We start from the raw sequence: 22,524 nt of genomic DNA on the forward strand, positions 1-22,524 counted from the left end.
TTTAATTATTCTTTCTTTTTTCTTTCTTTTCATTCTCTTTCTTTTTGTTCTTCCTTGCTTTCATTTGTTCTTTTTTATACTTTCTTTCGTTCTTTTTTCTTTCTATGATTCGTTCTCTTTCATTTGTTTGCTTGCTTTCTTTTTTCATTCTTTATTTTGCTTTCTTTATTTTCTTTTATTTGTTCTCTTTCTTTTTTCTTTCCTTTGTTTTTACTTTCTATTGTTCTTTCTTATTCTTTATTTGTTCTCTTTTTTTAATTATTTTTTTCGTTTATTCTTTTCATTTATTCTCTTTCTTTCTTTTTGTTCTTTATTTCATTCGTTCTTTCTTTCGTCATTATCTCTCTCTCACTCATTCTCTTTCTTTATTTTGTTCTCTATATTTATCTTCATTCCCAGTCTTTCTTTTTCCCTCTTTCTTTCTTTTTTGTTTTCTTTCTTTCGTTCATTCTCTTGTTTCTCTCTTTCTTTTGTTGTTTCTTTCATTTATTCTTTCATTTTTCTTTTGTTCTTTCTTTTTCATTCTCTTTCTTTACTTTTTGCTTTCATTTGTTCTTTTTTATTCTTTCTTTGATTCTTTTTTCTTTCTTTGGTTCGTTCCCTTTGATTTGTTTGCTTTTATTCTTTCGTTCTTTCCTTTTTCTTCATTTAATTTTTTTTGTTCTTTCTTACTTTTTTCTTTCTTTTTTGTTCTTTTCTTTTGCTCTCCGTTAAACAGAAATTAAGAAAAAAATAAACAATGGGGCTTATAATTCTGACTTAAACTGTATGTCTACTTTATGTGACAGAAAGTTTGCGGGGCCTATATATACACACATACAATTACAATTGATTAACAGCGACAAATTAAAGCACGCTTAAAGGGATACTAGATTACCAAAAAATGTAAATGTACTCATTATTTACTCCCCCTCAAGCGGTTCCAAACCTTTAATAGTCTCTCTTCTGCCAAACACGAAACAAAATATTTTGAAGAAAGCTGAAACACCACTGACTTCCATAGTAGAAAAACAATTACTATAGACGTCAATGATCATGGGTTTTCAACATTCTTCAAAACATCTTCTTTTGTTATCAACAGAAGAAAGAAACATTTGAAGGTTTTAAAAAAGTAAATGGTAAGAAATTGATGACAAAACTTCCCTTTTTGGGTGAAATATCCCTTTAAAAGGCACCTATGATGCAAAAATCACTTTTATAAAGGGTTTAAACACTGTTGTTTCGACAGTGTGTGAATATAATCAGCTTCTAATGGAATATAAAATGTATTAATTAAATTTTTTATAAACACACTCTATAAAAACAGTCTGCAGACACACTTTGATTGACATTCTCCCTTTGTACGTGTCATCAGAGAGGGAAATCCTGTCTTGTTTTTGAATCTGCCACTATGCTGACACACAGGCATCTGTAGCTCCGCCCTCTTTTGAAAAGAGCACAATCTCATTTGAATTTAAAGCGACAGTCCCCAAAACGCCACAATTAAGATCAAATGGTCAGAGAGTCATAAAACATTACTTGTGTGGTATTTTGAGCTAAAACTTCACACACACACACACTCTAGGAACATCAGAGACGTATTATACATCTTGTAAAATGAAGCATAATTGGTTTACTTTTAATAGTGAGATTGGTTGATCTCTAGTCGTACCTCCTCCTGAGACTGCTGCTGCCCAGCACATTGTAGGCTTCGGCTACGAGTGCGAACTGTCGTGCCGCGTCCTCACTGCGGTTCCGGTCAGGGTGGTAAATGAAGGACTGCTTATAATAGGCGCTCTTTATCTGCGCATGCGTCGCGTTCGGAGACACTTTCAGGATGTCATAGTAGGCGGTGCGGCTGCGGTGGAGCAGCCCAGAGCTCTCATCTGCTGTCCTGCAGCTGTATAACCGTGATCCCACCGGTCTTAACAGCAGACACCAGTGTTTAGCAGACACAAGGGTGTAGCATCCACTGATCTGGGGTCTGTAGAGCTGTGCGTGTTTATTATGAAGCGCCCACACACAGTCAGCAGCACACCAGTGGACACACACTGCAAAACAACAAACATACAGCATCTGTAAAATTAATTAAATCGGCAGATGTGGTTTTTATCGGGAAGTTGATATACAGTTGAAGTCAGAACTATTAGCCCTCCTGTATACCTTTTCCCCAATTTCTGTTTAACGGAGAGCAGATTTCTTCAACATATTTCTAAACATAATAGTTTTAATAACTCATCTCTAATAACTGATTTATTTTCTCTTTGTCATGATGACAGTGAATAATATTAAACTAGATATTCTTCAAGACACTTCTATACAGCTTAAAGCAGGGGTTTTCAAAGTGTGAGGCGCGCCTCCCCTGGGGGGCGCCAGAGCATGTCAGGGGAGGCGCGGGAAAAAATGTTATATAATAAAAATATAATTATTAAGTTTAATTATTATATGTATTTTTTATTATATTTAAACGTTTTAATTAAACAAAGCTAAAAAAATAATACGTCAAAAATAAGAAAACCTTTTTTACCCAGAAGGCCATAGCTGTGAATTTGCTTATACAGGTATATGCCTGCTAACACAATGGATCGGTTTCTGAGACGCCCCGATTCAAAGCCTTCAAGTTCAGGGCTTAAACCCAAAAGACGACGATATGATGATCAGTATTTGAGTTTAGGATTTACGTGGACAGGACCAGCTGATAAACCACGACCTTTATGTGTGGTTTGTCAAGATATTTTGGCTAAAGACAGCATGAGACCCGCTAAACTTCGACTGTTTTGACTGGGATGGACAGTTCTTGGATCTGTTCTATTCATATTGAACCATCATCCTAGTTTTAAAAACGTTATATTAAAATACTTGTTATTACTCTGTAAATAATTGCACTTTCATGCAAATGATGATAAAAGCGAGTTAAGAGTCTGACATCTGTCTGTGTCTTTATATATACTATATATATATATATATATATATATATATATATATATATATATATATATATATATATGTGTGTGTGTGTGTGTGTGTGTGTGCGTGCGTGTTTGGGAGGAGGGGGGCGCCAATAGATAAGTTGTGTCAAAAGGGAGGCCCACTGTCTTAGACTTTGAAAAACCCTGGCTTAAAGTGATATTTAAAGTCTTAACTAGGTTAATTAGGCAAGTCATTGCAGGGTTCAACGCTAAGGATTTTTTCTATTGGCCCGATCGGACCAGTGGTTTAGATTTTTACTTGCACTGCCAATATTTTCACTGGCCCTACCAAAAAAAGTTAATAGCTATTTCTTAGCCACAAATTTAAAAAAAAAATGTTTCAACATTTTTGTAAATCTAGAACTTTAAAAAAATTTTAATAAATGTATAAAATTCAAAGTGTTTTGCAAACAAAAGTAGCAAAATGTGCAGATATTTTATTGCAAAACAAAAGATGGCTGACTTGACAAACTACGGAACCCCGGAAGGGACGTAGTGGAGGAGAAAAAAAATTGGCTGGGTGAAAAAAAAATATGGGTGAAAGAAAAAAATGGGTGGGAAGAAAAAACATATTTCTAAGTTTTTGCGTTCTCTCGCAAAGATGTTTTGCGTTTTCTCCACAAACACTTCCTGTTCACTTCACTTACGTTAACCCTCCCGTTAACATTCTCCCGTATTTTACCATTCTACCCCACTTTCTTTACATTACTGTAAGATCAGTATGAATTCACTGAAGCACCGGTTTGACACTTCTTCATAAGAATCTTCAATTAGCAATCAGTCTGCAAACATGAAAAACGGTGGAGGGTCTGTGTTCTGTGCCAGTATGGATGGAGGAGGTCAATAGTGGCTTTGTCCTATACTCCCAATAGATTTGACTGTATATTGTTTTACATGTGTTTTCTCTAATACTTACAGTATTTTATTACTTTTGTCTGTTTTTTTTACAGTATTTCGGTTTTCAGCCACAGTTTGAAAAATGTCATGTATTCAATATACATTTAATCAAAGCATTTCTTATTCTGGATCCAAATCTTTGCAAAAAGACAAATTTGACAGCCCAAATAGAAAGACAACCAACGGCATTGGCAATAGGCTACAATGACAATCAATGTTGCACTGATTCACACTGAGTTCTGTATTTTGTTGTCCATTGTGTAATGATCAATTAAAAGAGCTCACATACTTGTTTGCAAATTGTGTTGTTTGAAGGTAAAACTAGCTTTTGTTGCATATTTTAAAAGTTTTGACGCGGTATGTGCGTTTTGCAAGCAAAATGTGTCATTTTGACCACGAGTCCCGCTGTTTAACTTAGATCTGTGTGTTAACTGTTTTGAAAATGTGGAGTTTCAGTTGACAACTGCCTCAAAGCAAACAAGAAAAACTTAATTCTTTTGTCTTGCATTTAAAAACCGCTCTGGGCTTGGTCGCAGATAGAAGTTTATAATTCTTGCGAAGAGAACATGCAGACTCCACACAGAAATGCCAACTGGCCAAGACAGGGCTCGTACCAGCTACCTTCTTACTGTGAGGCGACAGTGCTAACCACTGTGCCACCATGCCGCCCTCTAAAACTCTTTTAAATGTTTAAAACTTGAATAATTTGCTGGGATTTATGTATCCTTTATGTCTCTTTGATTATATTGATATTCACCGTATGTACTTACACTTACTGTTAACCGGGTTACAGATTCTGACTGTAGCAGTTTAACAGTGCTGTTTACCGTTAGATTTACGGCACAACGCGCGGGAATCCACCACAGGACCATGAGGATGATGATGAAGACTTAATAACGTTTTGAAGGCAGATAGCTTGTTTACTGCATTCCTCACACTGCCGGTGACCTCCGCCATTACCACGGACACACCAGAACCTGCATCCGGCAATACACAGGCATTAACCAATCAGAGATGAGATACACAGAAAACCGTGAACCATTGGCTAAGAAGGTGTAGCGCAGACAGGAAACTGCGTAAGTCTGAGACATGTTCATTCATTCATTTTCTTTTCAATTTAGCCCCTTTGATAATCTGGGTTCGCCACCGCGGAATGAACCGCCTCTGAGATATGTATTAATTATTACAACATTTTATTTGATTCCCCTGTTAATTCTTAAAATCATTGGATTTAGAAAAGCTGTACATTACACTTTGTGGATTTTATACTTTGTGGATTTTATTTGTTTTATTTATTTTTATATATTTATTTATTTTATATATATTTATTTATTTTTATATATTTATTTTATGTATTTATTTATATATTTATTTATTTTATATATTTATATATATATATATATATATATATATATATATATATATATATATATATATATATATATATATTACCATTAGTTTTCTATTTATGTCCACGTTTTATATTGTGTTGTTGTATAAATGTTCCTGATGGTTTGTGCAATGATTTTTTAAAAATGTATTTATTTATTTTAATTTAGAGATATAACAACGTTTAAACATTTTGCAGGGGGCATGCTGACAACTTTTTTACACTGAGAAAAATAAAAGGCACATTTAATATCAACAAAAAGAGAGAAAAAAAGTTTGCTTCTGTAATTTATTTATTTGTTTATTTATTTATTATGAATGAAAGAACACACAAATACGATGTCAATGGTAATAAAAATAAATTTTCTTTCAATTAAAAAATCCAAGGACAAATAGCAGCAAGAAAACAATAAGAAAAATGAAATAATAATTCCAATTAAATTATTATTTTGCTTATTGCAATAACAACACAATATGTATATATAAGGCTGTGTAAGGGCTATTTGACCAAGGAGAGGGATGGGGTGCTGCCCCAGATGACCTGGCCTCCACAGTAGCCAGATCTCAATCAAATGGTTTCGGATTTGCTGGACCGCAGAGTGAAGGCAAAAGGGCCAACAGGTGCGAAGCATCTCTGGGAACTTCTTCAAGACTGTTGGAAGGCTGTTTCAGGTGACTACCTCTTGAAGCTCATCAAGAGAATGACAAGAGTGTGCAAAGCAGCGGTCAAAGCAAAAGGTGGCTACTGTGAATAGGCTAGAATATGACATATTTCCAGCTGTTTCACACTTCTTTGTTATGTTTATAATTCCACATGTGTTAATTCGTAGTTTCGATGCCTTCAGTGTGAATCTACAATTTACATAGTCATGAAAATAAAGAAAATCTTTGAATGAGAAGGTGTGTCCAAACTTTTGGTCTGTATGTATGTATGTATGTATGTATGTATGTATGTATGTATGTAAGTAATTATAATCTAATAAAGTGATTCACATTGTCACATGCAGCCACAAAATTAGCTTCTATGCAGGTGATAACCTGAGCTTTGATACCAAAGGAGGAGACAAGCCACAACGTCAAGCAAATAAAACTTGATTTTTCAAGTGAGGGAGCTGAGCAAAAATATAAACAAAATATACTTTTATATTTAAAAGAATTAAACAAAAAAAAAAAAAAGATATATATATATATATATATATATATATATATATATATATATATATATATATATATATATTATTGTTATTTTTTTTTTATTATTAATATTTAAAATATAGTGTTATATTTTCAACAATGTGGCCAAAATGTGCAAGAAATCTGCATCAATAAAATATTTTTACTAAATCTTGCAGAAAACTTTGTATTTGCAGAATCCCATTAAACCTGGAGGGTCTGTTCTACACAACAGCTGCCTGTTTCTCTATTCATTATACTGTAGACTGGAAGTTCTGCTTTTTAGTCAGTGAAAGTCAGGGAAGTCATGTTTTTTTACTGACTCTGCATCACAAAACCTCTTATGTGTCTTTTTTTTTTTTTAGATTTACCTACATTTGAAACTGTATAAACAAGCCTTTCATTGATGTATGGTTTCTTTAGATAGGATAATCAGTCAAGTTTTGTGAAGGAAAAATCATGGCTTGGGGTTACATTCAGTATGGGGGCGTGCGAGAGATCTGCAGAGTGGATGATCAACATCAACAGCCTGAGGAATCAAGACATTTGTGCTGCCCATTATATTACAAACCACAGGAGAGGGACAATTCTCCAGCAGGATAGCGCTCCTTCTCATACTTCAGCCTCCACATCAAAGCTCCTGAAAGCGAAGGGTGCTCCAGAATTGGCCAGCCCAGTCACCAGATATGAACATTATTGAGCATGTCTGGAGTAAGATGAAGGAGGAGGCGTTGAAGATGAACACAAAGGATCTTAATGAACTCTGGGAGTCCTGCAGGAACGCTTTCTTTGCCATTCCAGATGACTTTATTAATCAGTGATTTGAGTCATGTCAGAGATGTATGGATGCCGTCCTCCAAGCTCATGATGGAGTCAGACACAATATTCATTCTGTCTCCACTGCAGCAGGACTTTATATTCTATACTGGACATTATTTCTGTTCAGTGATGAGACTTTAGTCTAAGCAGAGTCAGACCGCACTGTCCTAATCAAATCATTCAAAATCAAGGCATGATCATAGTTTATTTTGCCCAAATAAGCATAATCTAGAGGTCTTTGGCTTTCATATAAGCCCCTTCTGATACCAAATGAGCAACTAGAAGTCAAGTTAATATTTGTTGTTGTATTATTAAGACTTTTGTCAGGTAGCGTATAGTAATTATGCACAACTGAATGCACATAAATCATTAATTATGTCATTGTCTCCTGTTTTCTGCCTCTCGATCGCTGTCTTTCATAAAGCTACACAGAAACTCCAGAAAGAAGATAATTCTCCACTGGTACCAATGAAATATGGAGATAGTCCAACAGAAAACAGATCTCACATGCAATTTACTGAACCTCAGCAAAGCAATGTAACAGGTATCAACATTCAGTACAGATGTTAAAAATGAAATTCTGTAAAGTGTGATGCAAAAGATTTACAGGTGTAAGATAAATATGTTTAATACACATTTATATATTCCCATTTACGTAAACAGAAATATGATACAAATAAAATGAAGATTTTTTTTATAGTAACACTGATTTAGCTTGTAACATGTTCACTTACAGATAAACCACAGGATTCGGAGAGTCTTTACAATGATAAAAGCTCTTCGGACGAACCTTCAGACAAAGGAACAGAAGAGATAACATCCAGCAAGACTGAGAATAAGAAATCTTCAACTGATAATCCCAACAGACGTGTTCACACTCGGTTCTGTTTGCTATTCTGATCTGTTTCTGGAGCCTAGTTGTATCACTTATCTTACTGTAAATTTATTGTGTTTAATATAATGGCATGAGCTGGTAATATGTAAAATGCCAATCTTAGGCAAGCTAATGGTCATGCCCTCAGATATTGCTAATAGTCTATAAGTTAAATATCTCTAATCCTACCTCTAGGTGAAAGGAAAACAAAACCTAAAGGAAATGAACTGGCAACTCCTGAGAAGAACTTAAAGTCGGCATGAAACTGAAGTTAAGATTGTCCTTTTTTCCCCTCTATCATGACGTACATCTGATTGAAACATTTTCTGAAATGAGAAATAAATGTAGGGCAGTGCATAGTTCTGTCCTTTGGAAAATGATTGGATTTTTGGAGGATGGGCATAGCTAACAAAATAAAGGAAGATTTGAATGGCAGTTTGCTCTCAGATGTGGAGGATTACTGTAAGTTTACAGACAAAATCTGAGCATATTCTTTTGAACTGCCTACCATGATGAAAGGCAGAAATGAGGCATTACATTACTAATAGACCCACCCAAATTCATTTAAATTACTGATTGACCTGCCCCAAATGACTGATAACCCCACTCTGAAGCACTGATAGACCCGCACAAAATGACTTATTGTAATACCCTGAAGAACCAGCCTGATCTCATGAGAAAACGTAAGTATTTTACGTTTTGGCAGTTTAGTGGCTAATTCGTAGTTCAGTCGTAAGAAATTTTACGATTTTAAAAAGGAGGCGTGGCACCTAACCCCACCCCTAAACCCAACCGTCATTGGGGGATGAGCAAATCGTACTAAAATGTACAAATTAAATCCTACGAATTCGTACGAATTGGCCACTAAATGAAAAAGTTACGAATTGCCGTGAGATTGTGTTGGAAGAACTGATAGACGTGTCCTAACCGCCCTAAAAGACTAATAGCCCCACCCTAAATGGCTGAAAGTCACGCCCTGAATGACTGATAGTCATGCCCTAAATTAATGATAGCCCCGCCCCAAATGACCGATAGTCACATCCTAAAGGAAGGATAGACCCGCACCCAAATGACTAATTGTCATGACATAAAAACAGATAGCCCCACACCAAATGACTGATAGTCATGCCATAAAAGACCGATAGCCCCACCCTAAAGGGCTGATAGTCACACCCTAAATGACTGATAGTTATGCCCTAAATTAATGATAGCCCTGCCCCAAGTGACCTATAGCCACATCCTAAAGGAAGGACAGCCCCACCCCAAATGACTGATAATCACACCCCAAATGACAGATAGCCCTGCCCCAAATGACTGATAGCCCTGCCCCAAATGACTGATAGCCCTGCCCCAAATTACTGATAGTCACACCCTAAATGACTAATAGCCCACTCCAAATTACTGATAGCCACACCTTAAATGACTGATAGCCCTGCCCCAAATTACTGATAGCCACACCTTAAATGACTGATAGCCCACCCTAAATTACTGATAGCCACACCTTAAATGACAGATAGCCCTGCCCCAAATTACTGATAGTCACACCCTAAATGACTGATAGCCCACCCCAAATTACTGATAGCCACACCTTAAATGACTGATAGCCCTGCCCCAAATTACTGATAGTCACACCCTAAATGACTGATAGCCCTGCCCCAAATTACTGATAGCCACACCTTAAATGACTGATAGCCCTGCCCCAAATTACTGATAGTCACACCCTAAATGACTGATAGCCCTGCCCCAAATTACTGATAGCCACACCTTAAATGACTGATAGCCCTGCCCCAAATTACTGATAGCCACACCTTAAATGACAGATAGCCCACCCCAAATTACTGATAGCCACACCTTAAATGACTGATAGCCCTGCCCCAAATTACTGATAGTCACACCTTAAATGACTGATAGCCCTGCCCCAAATTACTGATAGTCACACCCTAAATGACTGATAGCCCTGCCCCAAATTACTGATAGCCACACCTTAAATGACTGATAGCCCTGCCCCAAATTACTGATAGTCACACCCCAAATGACAGATAGCTCGCCCCAAATGACAGATAGCCCTGCCCCAAATTACTGATAGTCACACCCCAAATGACAGATAGCTCACCCCAAATGACAGATAGCCCTGCCCCAAACTACTGATAATCACACCCCAAATGACAGATAGCGCGCCCCAAATGACAGATAGCCCTGCCCCAAATTACTGATAGTCACACCCCAAATGACAGATAGCTCGCCCCAAATGACAGATAGCCCTGCCCCAAATTACTGATAGTCACACCCTAAATGACTGATAGCCCACCCCAAATTACTGATAGCCACACCTTAAATGACTGATAGCCCACCCCAAATTACTGATAGCCACACCTTAAATGACTGATAGCCCTGCCCCAAATTACTGATAGTCACACCCTAAATGACTGATAGCCCTGCCCCAAATTACTGATAGCCACACCTTAAAAGACAGATAGCTCGCCCCAAATGACAGATAGCCCGTCAGTTGACAGTTTTTTGCTCCGTCCTGCGTGTTTTATTTTAAACACTAGTTCGAGCCTCATTTTATGCATATCAAATCGCAAAATCCAAAAAGCCACACACCATATATTTTTGACTGCTTTGAATGGATACATTTTTTTTTTACCCATTTTTCCATATTAAAATATTATGGTGGGTCTTGAGATTGAATTACTTGGTGTTGAATTACCTAGGTGGGTCCCGGAATAAAAAAGTTTGGGAATCCCTGGTCTAAAGGATAGATAGCCCCGCTCCAAACAACTAATAGTTACGCCCTAAAGGGGTCAATAGACCCACACTAAATGACAGATAGCCCCGCCCCAAATTACTGATTGCTTAAAGGACTGATAGCCCCACCCCAATTAGCTCAAATTGCCTGATAGATCATTCATAAGAACTGATAGACGTGTCCTAACCGCCCTAAAAGACTAATAGCCCCACCCTAAATGGCTGAAAGTCACGCCCTGAATGACTGATAGTCATGCCCTAAATTAATGATAGCCCCGCCCCAAATGACCGATAGTCACATCCTAAAGGAAGGATAGACCCGCACCCAAATGACTAATTGTCATGACATAAAAACAGATAGCCCCACACCAAATGACTGATAGTCATGCCATAAAAGACCGATAGCCCCACCCTAAAGGGCTGATAGTCACACCCTAAATGACTGATAGTTATGCCCTAAATTAATGATAGCCCTGCCCCAAATGACCTATAGCCACATCCTAAAGGAAGGACAGCCCCACCCCAAATTACTGATAGTCACACGCTAAATGACAGATAGCCCTGCCCCAAATGACTGATAATCACACCCCAAATGACAGATAGCTCGCCCCAAATGACTGATAGCCCTGCCCCAAATTACTGATAGTCACACCTTAAATGACTGATAGCCCTGCCCCAAATTACTGATAGTCACACCCTAAATGACTGATAGCCCTGCCCCAAATTACTGATAGTCACACCCTAAATGACTGATAGCCCTGCCCCAAATTACTGATAGTCACACCCTAAATGACTGATAGCCCTGCCCCAAATTACTGATAGCCACACCTTAAATGACAGATAGCCCTTCCCCAAATTACTGATAGCCACACCTTAAATGACAGATAGCCCTGCCCCAAATTACTTGCTTTTAATAGAGCTTTTTTTGCTCCGTCCTGCGTGTTTTATTTTAAACACTAGTTCGAGCCTCATTTTATGCATATCAAATCGCAAAATCCAAAAAGCCACACACCATATATTTTTGACTGCTTTGAATGGATACATTTTTTTTTTTACCCATTTTTCCATATTAAAATATTATGGTGGGTCTTGAGATTGAATTACTTGGTGTTGAGTCCCGGAATAAAAAAGTTTGGGAATCCCTGCTCTAAAGGATAGATAGCCCCGCTCCAAACAACTAATAGTTACGCCCTAAAGGGGTTAATAGACCCACACTAAATGACAGATAGCCCCGCCCCAAATTACTGATTGCTTAAAGGACTGATAGCCCCACCCCAATTAGCTCAAATTGCCTGATAGATCATTCATAACAAGCACTATATAAATATGAAAAAAAAGAGTAAATTCTGATTTCATGCCGACTTTAACATCTTTAAATGTGACCGCATAAATCATTTGGGGAAAAGATGTTTTCAACTGCAGCCTCTGGACTGCAGATTTTCCCTGATCTAAGCAAAATAATAATGTGTACACCTTCTTTTGGCCTCTTTTTCTTCTCTTTCTTGTAGGAAAATACATTTTAAATTGAAGATTTTCATGCACATTTAAGATTATAGGATCAGCAGGGACTTATAGCTCTCAGTGCTATCAGGCTAATGTTAGCATTTTCCAAGATCTCCTATTGCACCTTTAAATGTTCATAAAGAAACTGTTAAAATAAGGCAATCTAACTCTTAATAAAACAATAGGAGATTCTGTGAACTGGTAGAACGTGCATTGTAGTGGGCGGGAAGTGAATGTCTCCATGAATGTCTCCACCGTTTGTACCGACACCTGATCCAAACACCATAGCGTGATTGACAGGCCATCGGACGACACTATGAGGTGACTTGTGTTTCTTCAGCTGGATGAATTTCAGAAACCAAATCTGTAACAGGAGTCGAAGTGCTGAGGTCAGGTGTAGGTATTAATTCTCCACAGGACTCGGACAAAATGTCTTTAATGAGTGTGGCATAGTTTTCGCTTCAATGTGAGCTTCCCGAACATCCATTTGGTTGTGGTTTTCCAGCACCTCACGAGTCGGTTTCATCAATTGTTTTGAGTTCACAGGTGCTCCTTTCAGGCAGCTGCTCGGCCAGGGCAGGGCGATTGGTATAAATATCATCTACCGGCAACAGGAAAGTGACCGTCTTGACTTTGACTCTGAAATGGTAAATACAACGATTAGCATACAGTTTTGGCTAACACTTTACTTGAAAGGGGTGCATAAAGCCTAAATCTTTCATAATCATGACATGACATTGATTTCAAGAGATCACACTTAGCTTATAATTGATAATAAAGCTGTCACGGTCACTAGCGATCCAACCTGTGCAGATCGCTGGTAAAATCTGCCATTTCGTGGACTACAGTTTCAGTCATGCAACACACATACACACCTGCTCCAAGTCACTACTGATTACACTCTGGCGGCGAAGGCGGCAGCTCTGGCTGTAACAGCTCTGGTGGTGGCAGCAGCTCTGGCAACTTAGGTGGTGGAAGCCATTCTGGTGGCTCAGGAGATGGCATTTCAGGAACAAGAACGACAACAGGAACTTTGGCAGGAACAGGAAGCTATCTTGTGAGCTGGTGGCCGACTGGCGCTTACCATCTTGTGCGTTGGAGGGCTGGTTGTGGCCATTTTGTGAGCTGGTGGACTGAAGGCGGCCATCCCCTGCTGAAAAATCCAGCTTAAACCAGCCTAGGCTGGTTGGCTGGTTTTAGCTGGTTGACCAGCCTGGTTTTAGAGGGGTTTTAGCCATTTCCAGGCTGGTTTCCAGCCATTTCCAGCCTGATCTTAGCTGGTCAAGCTGGATTTAGCTGGTCATTTTCCAGCCTGACCAGCTAAGACCAGGCTAGAAATGGCTGGAAACCAGCCTGGAAATGGCCAAAACCCCTCTCCCGGAATTCTCCCGGTCATCCCGATTAGCCAATCCGGGGTGTGTGTGTGTGTTGCATGACTAAATCTGTAGTCCATGAAATGGCGAATTTGTAGCCCGTTAGCAATCTGTGTTTACCAGCGATCTGCACAAGTTGGACCGTGACAAAAGCGTGTTTGGCATGCTGTCCCGGGAGAGAGCCCTGAGCTCAGAATATCCTAGAGCCCAGGGCTTCCTCCCATTTGAAGAACGACAGGGGAGTTTGAGCTTAGGTAGGTCTTGATAACTCCCCTTCTTGTGAACGCGTTAGGAATAGCTGAGAGATATAGCTGGCTAAGAGTTTGTCTTATGATGCCACTTTGGATTAGTCAATTTACTTATAATGTATGTCTTAGGATGGTAGGAGGAAACTGGGGAACTCGGGGAAAACCCACGCAAGCACAGGGAGAACATGCAAACTTCGCACAGAAATGCCGACTGGCCCGGTAAGGGCTCAAACCAGTGGCGTTTTTGCTGTGAGGCAACAATGCTAACCACCAGGCCGTATTGTCTTATTAGGAGAAGGGGAGAAGTAGGGGTGGAAGGGGGTATTCTTTAAGACGAAGACGACTGGAGTGGAAAACTCTGGTTATTTATAGTGAGTTAGTATTCATCTGATTGGCGTAATATGTGAAGCTGATGCAGGACCAGCTGTGATCAATCATAAGCACATGATCCTCTCGAAATTAGTTTATAAATAAGCCGTACTTCATGCATACTTATGACAACTGCCATGGAGTGTCATTCATCTAAGTTATGTCATTAATTATTGTTGAGGTGTCATCATGGCAATCTGACATTAACAAGACAACTCATTATAAATCATAAACATGACTGTTATGAAGCCATTATAACTTTAATAAAATGTATAATAATGTTATCAATATTTTCTAAACCTCAGCTATAATGGTACAAGTCAAAATGTTCATTAAAATGACAGCAAATATAAATGATGCTGTTATTGACACTGTTAATTGGAAATTTTAATGGCAAAACTGATTCAATGACATGATTATGAAGGCCTAATTGTGTTGTCTTGGTAATGTCAGATTGTCATAACAAAGGTTGAAATTACAGGAGTTTTCCAGGAGAAATAACATAATAGGAGGGTGACAGGAGATTGAGTCTGAAATACGGGAGACTCCCAGGAAAACCAGGAGTGTTGGCAGGTATGCTTATGAATGCTGTTCAAGTAATGCATTACTTAATTTTGCAAGTCAATGTTTACAACAGAACTACTACGGTGGCGCCCAGAATTATTTCTCTGTATATTTTTTTCTTATATATTATCTTAAACTACTCAAATGTCAATTAAAGTCACTTTGTTAAACTGTAGAGTTGAATTTTCAACATGAAAAGTCGACAGAGCAGAGATCAACATCCCATAATGCAGTTCACAACTGTAACCCTGCTAAAAAAATTCAGCTTAAACCAGCCTAGGCTGGTTGGCTGGTTTTAGCTGGTCGGCCAGGCTGGTTTTAGAGGGGTTTTGGCCACCTCCAGGCTGGTTTCCAGCCATTTCCAGTCTGGTCTTAGCTGGTCAGGCTGGAAAATGACCAGCTAAATCCAGCGAAAACCAGCTTGACCAGCCTGGTTTAAGCTGGACATAGCTGGTTTTGGCTGGGCTCCCAGCCTGATAGGCTGGTCAAGCTGGTTTTAGCTGGTCATCTCCCAGCCTGACCAGCTAAGACCAGGCTGGAAATGGCTGGAAACCAGCCTGGAAGTGGCCAAAACCCCTCTAAAACCAGCCTGGGTGACCAGCTAAAACCAGCTAACCAGCCTAGGCTGGTTTAAGATGGATTTTTCAGCAGGGAAATGAACAAGAAACACTTGTGAATTACAAAATACAGAAACTTCATGAACAGATATTTTTTACAGTGTACCTGTTTTTGTTGACGTACTCCTGAAGGGAATGTCTGTTGGTTAATTTCTCCATGTCTGGTTTAGCATAGGCACTAGTAGGACGCCCTGGAGAACCATCATGTAATTTTGCCCATTTATTGTTTACAGTTTCCTCGTATCTCCTTGGCTTGTGTAAAATCTCATTCTTCCGAGAGCCATTAATGGAGTTTGCCGATATGGAGTATCTCCGCACAGTCATGATAATGTTTTCTGTAGAAAGAAATCAGAAAGGCAGGATTATATAGCAGCTTTTTTTTAACGAATGGGGTCCTTCAACTAGTTTAAAATTTCGATGGAATTGTTGATTTAAAATAAGCATAGTCAAACAGTTCTGTGCTTTTTGGAAATATGTAGATGAAAAAAATGGCCTTTTACTAATGGCCCGTTTCCACGGTGGTACGGTACGGGTCGCTATGCTTTTACGCCCGTTTCCACTGTCAAAAGGTAAACCGTACCATACCACTTTTTGGGTACCCTTTCTAAAGGTTACCTAACACAACAAAAGGGACCAAAATACAGATTGAGATGTGCAGGAGAGGAGGACAAATGAAAACGCAGAGAGCTCCATTTTGAAATACACAGCTGAGACACTACACCATAATAATACATATATACATAAATACAAATATACATTTAATAACTAGCCGTGGTTGACCCGAGCTCAAACAAACCTTGTCTTCATCTTGATAAACAGCCACAAAGCCAAAAAGAAGATCAGAATGTACGTGTGTCCTGTTGTTATTTAAGAGGCTGTCTAAAAGCGAGATCGGTTTCACTTTCTCTAGAGAGATCGCATGCGCATCTATATTTAAGAATAACAAACTTCTTGAGTTGATGATAATAACGTGTGCATGATTATTAAAGTGCTTCTGACATCCCTTCAGAAACGGTCAAACGCCAGAATGTAGAATGAAAAAACAAAGGAGAAGCTGTAAAAAAACAAAGGAGCGAATGATTCTTTCAGCAACCTAAAACATGAACATGTTTAGTTATTAGCATTGCCTTTTGGACTACTTTGAACTCGGAATAATGGAATAATGAATGACGGAATTACTTTTTAACTAGATTTTAATGTTACATGTGCTGGTAAAGATTAAAGATGAGAGGTTTGTGCTGATTGTATTTGTTTTGTGTCGTTTATGAACCCAAATAAGGCCTAAAAGTAAGCTTTGGTTAGTGTTTAATTGTTATTGGTAACATTTCAGAGACAGTTGATATCAGGTTTCTCTCACAGGCCTGAGAAGTACGCTGAGATTGGCAGAAATACATTAGATTTATAAGAAAATGTAATCAAGGGTACATATTTTTCAGTTCTCAAAAAGGTAGCCCTGGGCACATATCTGCATTGAGCATGGGTTGCAAAACTACGTTAAAAATAAGGTAAAAAAAATGGATCAAAAATGCTTAATAATGTGATATCAGTTGAGCAGCTAGCCAATGCTAGATGTCTATTTATTGTAAATTCAACATCGAGGTAGTTTACATGCATTGTAGAAACTCAAAACCCAGTGTAAATCTCTCATTTCTGATTAAAGTTAATGTTGTCGATGTTTTGAAATCAAGTCATTGCATTTATCAATGACCATGCTTGATGCTAATTTGATGTCGAATAAAGGTACCCACTGGGTTGCTCTCCCTTGGTTTAAGTGATTGATTAATTGATGATGAAAAAATGTAAAACGAACAAAAGAGTAAGTTATATGTAAACATAAAATGGTTGGTTGCTTCTTACTACATGCTGTTATAATTGGTCAAAATTATCATCAGCACAAAATAAGCAAGTTCAGACAGAGTAGATAGATAACGCTAACCTGTTAACAGCTGTACATAGGCAGTTGACAAATAGGCTGTAAAATGTTTTTGATTTTCTAAAACACCAATTTTGAAGAGAAACAGTTAAATCTGGGCTCACATTCAGATTACATTTTGCCACAAGTGCCAAATCTTTGCCTTCAATGGCCCATTAATAAATTTGAATCTTTGGCCCTCCTTTTGTACAGGTGGGCCACTTCAGGCTCACATTCATTTCGTCTGGGCCGAAGGAAGACCACCAGTGCCGCATAACTGCCTAAAGTGGCCCACATTCGCATGCTATCTGGGTTGGTACATTCCTGATGTTAAGCAAATGCATCATTTTCGGCTTAGTCCCTAACTAGTCCCTAGTTAGGTTAAACATAGTTCGAAGAAGTTTAATGTTTTAAGAACCAAAATTGTTCTTACATTGCATTGGGCTAATATGAGGAGGTCTGTATGCAATATTACATGAAATATAATCTCATTAAATCAAAAGTTTGCTTGGCATTCCTATCTTTAGATCCGACATTGTGTGCAATGTACACTCAAAAAATTAATTTTTGCTTGTTAAAACTACTCATTAAAATGAGCTAAAACAACAATTCTTGAGTTTTTTTTTGGAACAACTTAATTTTTAATGTTCAATCCACATAAATTTGTTAAAAGTGTTAAGTTAACTTAATCAATTTGTGTTGGGACAACATTGATGAATTGTGTGGAACCCTGCATTTTTTACCGTGTACACTCAAAAATGTCCTTTGCTGCTTGTTCAAATTACTTGTTTAAAACGAGTTGAAACAACACAATTCTTACGTTTTTTAAGGATCAACTTAATTGTTTCAAGTTCAATCCACTTAAATTTGTAAAAACAATTAGGTTAACTTAATTGATTTGTGTTGGGACAAAATGAATTGCATAGAACCCAGCATTTTTTTTTTACAGTGTAGAGAACAACAATGATAACCTTCTTCTCCTTCCAGTAGTCCTGATGTTCACTCAGAGGTCGCCACAGCGGATTGAACCGACAACTTATCCTGCATGTTTTACGCAGCGGATGCCCTTCCAGCTGCAAGCCATCACTGGGAAACATCCATACACACTCATTCACACACATACACCACGGATAATTTAGTCAACCCAATTCACCTGTACTACGTCTTTGGACTGTGGGGGAAACCGGAGCACCCGGAGGATGAACATGCAAACTCCACACAGAAATGACCACTCTCCCAGTTCAGGCTCAAACTAGCAACCTTCTTGCTTTGAGGCAATCGTGCTACCCACTGAGCCACCGTGACCCAGAATTCATTGCGGTTAAATAAATGAGGTGGGAAGCGCAGTGTTTTATATACCTATTTATTATTAAAATTCAGAGACATAACTTATTTATCTCAGGAGTTTCCCCTAAATGAGACGGAGAAAGTAAACATTCACCTGAAAATCCTACTAAAAACTCACTGAAATTAACATTAACATGAATTGTGACCTAAAGTGCCCATTTTTCTCACGTGGAATAGTGAAAATCAGGTCAACAACCCACATGCTTGTCTGCATTTCATAAAATAGAGATGTGACAGCAAAGTACCTTTGTACTGTCCTTCAAGATCCGGCGCAGACACATTGCGTCTCAGGTTAGCGTGAAACAAGCTCTCCTGCGGCGAAGCTGATAATGCGCAGGAATCCGGCCGGTCCAGCTGCCCACGGAGCTCTTTGTTTTCATTCTCCAGCTTTCTGATTTCATTCTGCATTTCTGAGATCACCCGCGTCAAGCTCTGTCCGCTCTCCATGCTCTCCGTATTCCCATCCGCCGCTGATCTGAGTGCAGCATGAAGAGTTCAACTTATACTAGACCTCTTTCAATCTCAGCCCAAATCTTGTCCCTGGGAGATTATGTCGCCTTTCAACGCTTATACAGCTGAAAGCATTCGGGTAGTTGTGCCTTTCGGCCCTCGGGGTGATGTTTTATTAATCACAGACGAGTGTCGAGTTTCCTTGCTGAGCTGCAACAATACACACAGAGCTGAGAGAGAGCTTAAAGCGAGACAATATAGACGCATCTCTTGTCTATGTGAAATATCTTGGTGAATGTTCTTTCTTCTGAGCAGACAGTCAGGCAATTAGGTTGTCATCGGACTGAGATGAAGATCTGCAAAAGATTAGGTGGTAACCGATGCTCCTGCATGGGAGCTTGAAATATTGATCAGGTCAGTCAACAAGCGGCAACAAATCTAGGATGGAAAAGTCAACCGTGAGCTTGTCCTTCCCAGATGGTTTCTTGATGTCAAAATTGACGTAAAAAATACGTTAAAAAAGCCATAAATATTGTAAATAGATTCAGTCAACTGGTGAAACTGCTCTGATGTCAAAACGACAGCTAACATTGGCATCAGAAACACATCAATAATCAATTGCAGGACTGTCCTGATTTTTGATGCCAATATTAAGTGAAGTTTATTTATAAACTAATTTCGAGAGGAGCACGTGATTATGATTGAGCACGGCTGGTTCTGCATTAGCCACATATGATCCACCAATCAGGCCAGTCCTAACCCACTATAAAGAGCCAGGGTTTCTCACTACAGCCATCTTCGATTTAAGGAATCCCTGCTTCCACCTCTACTTCTCCACCTTTCCCTTCATAGGGCGGCACGGTGGCCCTGTTGCCTCACAGCAAGAATGTAACCGGTTTTAGTCCTTTAACAGGCCGGCGGTCGTTTTTGTGCGGAGTTTGCATGTTCGCCCTGTGCTCGCGTGGGTTTTCCCCGGGTTCTCCGGTTTCCTCCCACATTCCAAAAACATGCACTACAAGTGAATTGATCAATCTAAATTCAGCGCTACAGTCAAACTCTCATCCTGCAGCATATCTCTTCATAGCATTTATTTTAGTCATCAGCTCTTATCAAGGGGGAGTTGTCGAGATCTACCTGAGCTCAAGGCTCCCTCTCGCCCTGCAAACGTGAGGGAGCCCAGGGCTCAAGGTCCTTTTGGGCTCAGGGCTCTCTCCCGGGACAGCAGGCACGTGCACACACAGGGTTCAACCTGTGAAGTGCACATGCCCTTTTTAGGCTTGGATAGAAAGTGCCCTTCCAAAATACCCCCCCCCCCCCCCCCACCCACGCTCTTCAAATAATTTATCCTGCACATTCCATTTGGACAGTCTCTTCACGGGCTGGTTTCCAGCCATTTCCAGCCTGGTTTTAGCTGGTCTGGCTAGAAAATGACCAGCTAAAACCAGCTTGACCAGCCTGGTTTAAGCTGGACATAGCTGGTTTTGGCTGGGCTCCCAGCCTACCTGGCTAGGCTGGTCAAGCTGGTTTTAGCTGGTCATCTCCCAGCCTGACCAGCTACGACCAGGCTGGAAATGGCTGGAAACCAGCCTGGAAGTGGCCAAAACCCCTCTAAAACCAGCCTGGTCGACCAGCTAAAACCAGCCAACCAGCCTAGGCTGGTTTAAGATGTTTTTTTTCAGTAGGGAACATTTCATTCATAATGAACTAACTCTTTTCTGTATACTAGGCTAGTCCTAACCCTAGCTCATATTCCGTTTTGGTAATCATTGGACATATTCTGAGGTAATCAATGAAAACCAACTGCAACCATTGGCTATCTCTGCGTAATTATCACCCTGTTTTATTCAGCATCATTATGAGCTCTCATGAATATGGATTTGCCGGAGCAGCATAAACGGAGGTTAAGGATAATTGCCCCTCAGTCATAGCGCAGGAGGAAGAATAAAGAACATTGTGTTTGAGTCTATAAAGAATTAATTCTAACAAACACACATCAAAACACGAGCACACACAAAACATCCAATGAAGAAAATTACAGAAAATTGCCCTGATATACATAAACACAACATGGACAGACTCTGTGTGCTGCTGTTGCTGCTTTAATGTTTTTCTTTAGACACAATTCAATCAAAGACGGCATAGTCTAAATCATTAGCATATTTGACCAATCGGTAATGCTATAGTTGGGGGATGCAGTGGCTCAGTGGTTAACAGTGCCGCTTCACAGCAAGAAGGTCGCTGGTTCAAGTCCTGGCTCGGTCTGTTGGCATTTCTGTGTGGAGTTTGCATGTTCTCCCCTTGTTGATGTGAGTTTCCTCTGGGTGCTTCGGTTTCCCCCACAGTCCAAAGACATGCGCTGTAGGTGAATTGATTAACTAAATTGCCTGTAGTGTGTGTGAATGAATGTGAGGTTGTGTGTGAGGAGTATGAGGTTGTTTCCCAGTACTGGGTTGCGGGTGAAAGGGCATCCGCTGTGTAATACATATGCTGGAATAGTTGGCGGTTTATTTCCCAGAGATGGGTTGCAGCTGGAAGGGCATCCGCTGCGTAAAAACTTGCTGGATAAGTTGGCGGTTCATTCCGCTGTGGCGATCCCGGATTAATAAAGGGACTAAGCCGACAAGAAAATGAATGATTGAGTTGATGGTTCATTCCGCTGTGGCGACCTCTGAAATTGAGACGGAAGGAAAATGAGTGAATGTTAAACTTGTTTTTATGTCGCATATAATGTAAGCATAAATAAATTAAATAAGAATACAGAATGTATACACTGCAATATGAGGTATACAAGGTCTAAACTATGCATTTATTTTTAAAATCCTGATCAGATAATTCAGATTACATAAAAAACACAGTAATGTACATAATATAATTATACACAATTAATTGTTCATTTAAGTTGCTTTTATTTACCCCTTACTGTAAATCAATAAGATCCACATGTAAAAACACAAACACAGTATGGTAAAGCGGATATTAAAGCAACTTAAAGGGATCGTTTAGCCAAGAATGAAAAACTCTGTCTTCATTAACTCAATCTTCACTTGTCACAAACCTGTTTGTGTTGAACAGTTATTTTGAAAAATGTTGAAAACCTGTAACCATTGACTTCTATATAGATTTTTCCTACACTGTAAATAATGCGCCGATGCAGTGGCACAGTAGGTAGTGCTGTCGCCTCACAGCAAAAAGGTCGCTGGTTCGATCCTCGGCTCAGTTGGCGTTTCTGTGTGGAGTTTGCGTGTTCTCCTTGCATTCATGTGGGTTTTCTCCGGGTGCTCCGGTTTCCCCCA

General features: G+C 39.2%; 3 protein-coding genes across 7 annotated transcripts in view; all 3 read right to left on the reverse strand.

Moving 5' to 3' along the window:
- Positions 1-4,839, reverse strand: part of dnajc30b (DnaJ (Hsp40) homolog, subfamily C, member 30b) — a 5,743-nt gene extending 904 nt beyond the window's left edge. The window contains exons 1-2 of one of the 2 annotated variants that reach the window (NR_136944.1): positions 4,616-4,839; positions 1,652-2,030 (exon numbers count right to left, since the gene is read on the reverse strand). Coding sequence is in view for 1 of the 2 variants with exons in the window: in NM_001326394.1 (NP_001313323.1) it covers positions 1,652-2,030; positions 4,673-4,802 (509 nt within the window). In the remaining variant the exon portion in view is untranslated. The remainder of the gene's footprint in view (positions 1-1,651; positions 2,031-4,615) is intronic. The other variant, NM_001326394.1, reaches the window with a different exon arrangement.
- amotl1 (angiomotin like 1) overlaps positions 1-22,524 on the reverse strand; it is a 314,310-nt gene that overhangs the window by 60,446 nt on the left and 231,340 nt on the right. The window lies entirely within an intron of this gene.
- Positions 7,848-19,871, reverse strand: LOC141377985 (uncharacterized). Of its 4 annotated transcripts, none has more exons than XR_015508962.1 (5): positions 19,027-19,871; positions 15,629-15,857; positions 11,606-12,990; positions 10,191-10,296; positions 7,848-9,313 (listed from the first exon to the last, which is right to left on the reverse strand). XR_015508962.1 is itself a non-coding variant. In XM_087283686.1 (3 exons), exons 1-3 carry the CDS (start codon positions 19,226-19,228, stop codon positions 12,861-12,863), a joined length of 561 nt encoding a protein of 186 aa, XP_087139812.1. In that variant the 5' UTR covers positions 19,229-19,871; the 3' UTR covers positions 10,722-12,860. The 4 variants fall into 4 exon arrangements, 1 of the variants encoding a protein (XP_087139812.1); XR_015944978.1 differs by having other exon boundaries at positions 9,149-9,445; positions 10,275-10,518; positions 11,436-12,990; XR_015508963.1 differs by lacking the exon at positions 10,191-10,296 and having other exon boundaries at positions 7,848-9,401.

Source organism: Danio rerio, chromosome 15 (genome assembly GCF_052040795.2).
Source record: "Danio rerio strain M-AB ecotype USA chromosome 15, GRCz13ab, whole genome shotgun sequence".
NCBI lineage: Eukaryota > Metazoa > Chordata > Actinopteri > Cypriniformes > Danionidae > Danio > Danio rerio.

Bases quoted from the DNA above. Each gene is read 5' to 3' on its own strand.
- LOC141377985 (XM_087283686.1), bottom strand. From the start codon at position 19,228: ATGGAGAGCGGACAGAGCTTGACGCGGGTGATCTCAGAAATGCAGAAT. The intron at 15,858-19,026 runs GTACTTTGCTGT...TTCTTTCTACAG, and splicing joins TCTTGAAGGACAGTACAAAG to AAAACATTATCATGACTGTG. The intron at 12,991-15,628 runs GTACACTGTAAA...TTACCATTTCAG, and splicing joins GAGTACGTCAACAAAAACAG to AGTCAAAGTCAAGACGGTCA.